Consider the following 6,327-nt stretch of genomic DNA (forward strand, 5'->3'; position numbering starts at 1 on the left):
AGAGGCTAATGTAAAGAGTGGCGGGGTTACAAATGTTAGCAGCCACCAACCCTCCCCTAACCTGGGCACGATCCTGCTCTACTGTATAGACAAATTTCAATTGATGAAAACTGAAAGATGAATTTAAGATCTTTTTAATGTTTTATACGTTGAAAGATTTCTGTCTCTTTAACGTACACTCACATCTCATTTGTTCACATTGAGGTTATAAAATATAAGAATTATTCAATGAATATTGAAAAAAGTTAATTAAAATTTGAAATCGAAATATAAATTCTTTCCGACAATGTCATTTGCATAGACACGTGTCGAGAGGTCAAAGATAACGATTATGTAAATTAGCAGGAACAGTGCATATCCTGCACTATTAATTTTCCATATTTAAAGTACAAGATATTGGTCAGCTGATATAAAGTACATGTTTTGATACCCTTATATAAACCACCATAGTGTGTTATCTACACTGAATGACATGAATATAACATTTCATTAAATTTTAAAGTACATAAAAATTATAATACATTTTTTTTTAATTTAAAAACATAAAAGCAAAAAGATGATTTCGAACCGGAACGTCCTCATATTCGTTAAGAATTAACATTGAACACGCATACTGACCTATGTGAATAATTTTAACAGGAAAGTGGAGGCAACATTTAAAAAAAAAAATTTAAACTGAGATCCCTGGAAGTCTTAAAGAATGGTACTGAAATACATATTTATAGGTTAATTATCCTGTATTGATTAGAAATGTATTGATGTAAAGAGTAAAATCCGTACTGATTTTAGAGGAGCTAGTAGAAAATCAACTTTTGCTGTTTAGTAAATATACCTTCCAGTGTTCTAAACAAAGTTAACGCCTATACAAATTATTTGTCAGACGAAAAAAAATAAATAAAATTCTGGCAATGATTGATTGTTACAGTCTTCGACAGTCTTTTTTGATATATTGTGGCTTGTTTTTATTGGCTAAGAAAGTCGTGAATGTCCTAAGAGAACCATCCACCTCCGATAGGACTATTGAAAATCATAAACAATTTAGATTGGAATCGAGTTTCGTTTCATATCAAATGTATGCGGACGTGCCAATACTTCTAGCGAAGATGATTTTTAAAAATAAGTTAAAAGAAGCTTGCTTGTTAATTTCTTAAAACGCACTATATATTTGAAGATAAGTTCAAAGAAGGAAAATCCTAAAACAAATATAATTTTTCTCTTTCACTTGCGAGTTGGATTGAATTGAACAAACTGACTTCGAATTTTAATATTGAATTAAGAAATAGTTTGTACCTTATCGCAACACAAAATAGACAAATCTTTCAGCAACATTCATTGTTCGATGCCTTAACCTTTAGAGACGGGTTTTTAGAATTTTTAAGGAAAAAAAGACGGGAGAATGTAGCGTCGTCGTGTAGAGTGTAGGGCCTCTGTGTCCGAGTTGTTAAACTACCTCATCACTAGTCTGTCGGCACTGAATACGACTGGATGTCGAGGTTCTCTCTGGCTTCCTCAACCAGTTTAGAATGACCACCACAAAATAGCACAATAGTGCTGAAAGTGGGCCTTGCGTTAAACACCAATCAATCCATCAGTCTTGTTTTAAATACTTACATATGTGTAACGTTAACAACAGGACTATAGCATGCAAAGTAGTGCTAGTACTAAGTAGTTATGATTTTTGAAGCTGAACTGTGTACTTTATTTTCATTGTACGATTTGAAAAGTTATTGAAGACAAATGAGACCGTCTTTGGTTACAACTGGAATCGTCATTAGTGAAAATTAAGCACGGTTGTCCTTAAAAATCATAACAAAAGTCTAAGTTCCCGGCCTCGAATATTTAAACCAATTCAAACGGCAAAGCTAGATATAACAAGTGAAAGTGTGAGGAACTACTTACTACCGTCCAAATACTTTGGTAAACCGGGAGCTGTTAAGTGATAATTATAAAAACGCCTCACAAGATACGCTGACTTAGATAAACACAGAAGCCAAATTTCGAAATCCTTGTATTGTAGTTCCTGGGAAAAAATGTGACGAACATTGTCAACTTGGCTATAATTTGTAAAATAATGTAACGGTTCGGTAAACAGGAAGTTGTTGAGTGATGAATCTGAAAACGCATCATGCGGTATAGCTGACTTATATAAACCATGAAACCAAATTTCAGAAATCCTGGTATTGTAGTTCTTGAGAAAGATGCAACAAGAAACATACATGATACGGACGGATGGAATGACGAACAGACAGAGGTAAAACACAATACCCTCTTTTTTTTTTAAAGCGGGTTAAAGCAGGGGTATAAAAAAAAGATGACATATAATTCCTAATGAAAAAACTATTTACAAGAGACACAATGACACAGAACTCAACATCTATAGGTCACCTACGGCCTTCAAAAATATGCAAAGCTCAAACTAAATTGTCAGCTGTGAAGGCCCCGAAATGACAAATAAAACCATTTACACGAGAATTGACTCATGCTTAACCAATAGAACAAAATGAAACATAATATTTGCAACAATCAACGACAAGAACGGAATTCAAATTCAATGTTTTTTCTGCTTGCATGACCACCCCTCCCTTCTACCTGACACTTAAAAGTGTTCTGTCAGCTATACATGCTATAAAATCAGTTAAAAAGAGTTTGTTCGACACGGGCTACAAGCACATCCAACAAAAAGGCAGAAGACACATAACACAGATCTAAGAGACTAATAGTTTCAAAACACTAGTACAAAGCTCACTATAAGTAACCACTGAATTAATATTTACCAGATTTGGATAGTTGTCCATAAATCTATAGCAACACATGTATTAAGTGATGATTTAATTAATTGAAAACAAAACCAATATCATAATAAGTATAAAACCGATCATGTTTCATTTGAAAATATTGGATATTTCTAAGCAAAGACTTGTTTCGTTTCATTACGCCATAATGAAACAATTCTGGTATCTTTTAATACAAATTGAATTAAATGTCCTGAAGTTTTGTCGGAATGTACTTGTTTTACTTAACCCGAGCCTATAACTAAAAAAGCAACGGATTTTGCTATCAACTTTATGGTTTAATGAATTTGATATTACCTAACTAACACGTTGTTGAAAGTATCGACATGCTCTTGTGTAAGCTAATGCGTAAAACTTTCTTAAATGTCACGTTTTTTATCATGGGTTTTATTGTAAATTTTGCATAACCTTGTTGTAAAGTACATACAGAACCAAGTCCATCTTGGTCACATGTTTGGCCAAACATGGACATATTTACATAATAATTTCTGTTTATTTAAGACCAGTATATATTGTCGTTCTCCAAGTGAAGATGATTTTTTAATGATATAAATGACAAAAATGGTAAGTTTGAGAACATTGCATAAATATTGTAAATTAATAAAAAAAAAAATCAGGATAAAATAAGTATTTAAGTGATTGATCTGTAAAAAAATGGAAATGAACGTTACAAAAATACCAAATCATCAGCATTAGAATAAGGAAATTCAGAATGAGCAGCTGAAAACGAAAAACAGAACATACCCTTACAAATTTGATTCTTTTGTAATAGAACTTCATTGGACAATGAACAAAATCACATGCAATGATTATTACATACGCGCGATTTCAGTATGCTTTACCTAGATCAAATTCGCGTTGTACTAATCCTTGAAAAAGTCACAAATGATTTTTAATGAGAACAAAATTGCAGTTTTATTTATTTCCAATCTATCTTTTTTTTAGACGACATTTCTTGTATTCGTGTTGATATCAGCTTTTCAACAACTAACAACGTTAGCAACGAACCCTGTGTTCACACACAAAACACGCCTCGGAGAAATAAAGGGCATTGAAGTCAAAGCATACAACTCAAAAATATATCAGTTTAAGAAAATTCCATACGCTAAGCCACCGTTGGGTACACTTCGCTTTGGGAAACCAAAACCATTTGGCTCTTGGAATGACACATTAAATGCTACGGAATATGGACCAAATTGTATGCAAAATTTCTATTCATCAAACAGCCGCTTGATTCCAAATCACGATAGATCGGAGGACTGTCTTCATTTAAATATTTTTGCTCCACGTGATGTAAGTAAAAACAGCAGCCGACCTGTGATGATCTGGATTCACGGTGGAAGTTTCACCAACGGACAAGGTATGAAATTTAATGGTACCAAACTGGCAGCGGTAGGTGACGTCATAATTGTCACCATTAATTATAGATTAAACGTTTTTGGTTTTGCCAATGCTGGTGTAGGATCGATCCGGAATATTGGACTTTGGGATCAAAGATTCGCTATTTTTTGGGTTAAAAATAACATCGAGGATTATGGGGGAAATCCGAAGAAGATAACTATTTTTGGTGAATCAAGTGGTGGAGTTAGTGTAGAACTTCAAGCAATGAGTCCAAAAAATAAAGGACTATTCCAGAGAGCTATATCCCAAAGTATTTATATAGATGGTATCATGGAATGGGATAGTTATGAGTCACTCACAAGAGAAATAGGCCGACTTCTGAATTGTTCTGAATGTGTAACCGGAGTAAATTCTTGTTTAGATTGTTTGAGATCAGTGCCAGCTACCAATCTTCTAAAGGCATATTCCGATGGTTATAACAATATTAATAGTGGCTACGGACCTACTGTCGATGGCGATTTTGTACCAGCTAGTCCTGTTAATATGTTATCAAACCCTACGTCAGAATCATCACAAATGTTTAATAGTGTTGATTATATGGCGGGAATAAATGATTGCGAGTCAGCTATACATTATTATTATTCAATCAAAGGAGAGAAAAATATTGACTTAAAAAATGGAATTCCAACAGATTACCTTTGTAATTTTTCAATACCATACATTACTAGAACATATTATATAGACTGTGAAAAACTTTCACAAGAAATATGCAAAAAATACTCTCCAACCGTTACGTCGAGTTCACTGTCACATGAAACATCGTTAGCAATAAACGTTCATGGAGATTTTGGTTACGCTTCAGTTACTACTCGTGACTTAGATTTTCATACCAGAAGTAGAAGAGGAACATACCAATATCTTTTCACACATAAGCCAACATGGAAATTTTTGAAAGAACGTCCCAGTTGGTCAGAATGCGGCGCAAATCATGGTGACGAGATTGCCTTTGTATTTGGTTTGGAGACCTGGTATCCAAAAGATGTCAATATCAATCAATACGAGAGAAAATTATCTTCCAAAATGATGACCTTTTGGACAAACTTTGCTAAAACCGGGTAAACAAGTTTTTATTTTTTTCATTTCATAGCGTATTTACTTTTTTTTTGCGTTGCTAAATGCTGATAATTCCTGTTTTAATTTTTCGTCTTGAAATAGAGCTAGTAACATGCTATAACTAACTGTTACATTACCTAAAAATATAAATAGAATGGATTTAGAGATTGCAAATTTAGATAGCAATTGATATCTTGGATTCAAGGGTACAATGAAATCTCGTTTATAAATCGAACTACAATAACCTTCGGTCTTCATGTTTTAAAAACAGTTTATGTACTGCAAATTTATGTATACATATTTTTTCGTATCATATTTCTGTTAAAAGCGATCAATATTGAATTGTACCTTGAAAAATACATATTGTTTTTACTGAAATTGTCAATATATACATGTTTTGAAATGCTTTATACACTGATAAAACTTACATCAATATATTTTTCAGGAACCCGAACCAAGAAGGAAAACACGAATGGCCAGCATACAATAAGACCAGTACAAATTTTATGGTTTTAGGTGAATATAGAAATTCATCTGTGAATAATTTTCATGACAGAATGAGTTTTTGGAATAAGGATGTTCCGCGGTTAGTTTCAGATTGCAAGAAAGCGTCACAGAGCGGAAATGGAACACATAATGCAAACATAGAAAACACGTTCGGATAAGTGACTTCAACATATGGTTGTAACCGACGTTGTTAATTTTATTAACTGAATTTATCTATAAATGACTTTAAATGTAAATAAAAATATGCGTTAAATACTTTGATATGGAGCATGAGTAGTCAAGCCAATAACAACAGCCTCATACCCTATGCATTTTACTAACCCTCTATGGATCCGCATGGGGTCAGTAGCGAACTATATAACTTATAGTATTAGGTCATGGTTATCTCGTTTTCGGAAAGACCCTATTAAATATAAATTCTCAAGCAAACATGCTCACAATACAAATCAATTGAAATGAAAGCAAAAATCATTATATTGCTCTCTTTATATAAAAAAAGAACGATGACTAATTTAAAGCAGATTGAAGTTTTTGTAATTTAAAAATTAAACAAATGGATTTTTTTTTCAAACTG

The 6,327-nt window shown here is 33.0% G+C and overlaps 1 protein-coding gene across 1 annotated transcript; it reads left to right on the top strand.

The window, feature by feature from the left end:
• The first annotated feature begins 2,152 nt into the window (after nucleotides 1-2,152).
• On the top strand, nucleotides 2,153-5,911 carry LOC134716137 (cocaine esterase-like). Its single transcript, XM_063578963.1, has 3 exons — nucleotides 2,153-2,251; nucleotides 3,738-5,248; nucleotides 5,692-5,911. Exons 1-3 carry the CDS (start codon nucleotides 2,153-2,155, stop codon nucleotides 5,909-5,911), a joined length of 1,830 nt encoding a protein of 609 aa, XP_063435033.1.
• The last annotated feature ends 416 nt before the right edge of the window (nucleotides 5,912-6,327 follow it).

Source organism: Mytilus trossulus, chromosome 1 (genome assembly GCF_036588685.1).
Source record: "Mytilus trossulus isolate FHL-02 chromosome 1, PNRI_Mtr1.1.1.hap1, whole genome shotgun sequence".
Lineage (NCBI taxonomy): Eukaryota > Metazoa > Mollusca > Bivalvia > Mytilida > Mytilidae > Mytilus > Mytilus trossulus.

Bases quoted from the DNA above. Each gene is read 5' to 3' on its own strand.
- LOC134716137 (XM_063578963.1), top strand. From the start codon at position 2,153: ATGAAACCAAATTTCAGAAATCCTGGTATTGTAGTTCTTGAGAAAGAT. The intron at 2,252-3,737 runs GTAAAACACAAT...TCTTTTTTTTAG, and splicing joins GGAATGACGAACAGACAGAG to ACGACATTTCTTGTATTCGT. The intron at 5,249-5,691 runs GTAAACAAGTTT...TATATTTTTCAG, and splicing joins ACAAACTTTGCTAAAACCGG to GAACCCGAACCAAGAAGGAA.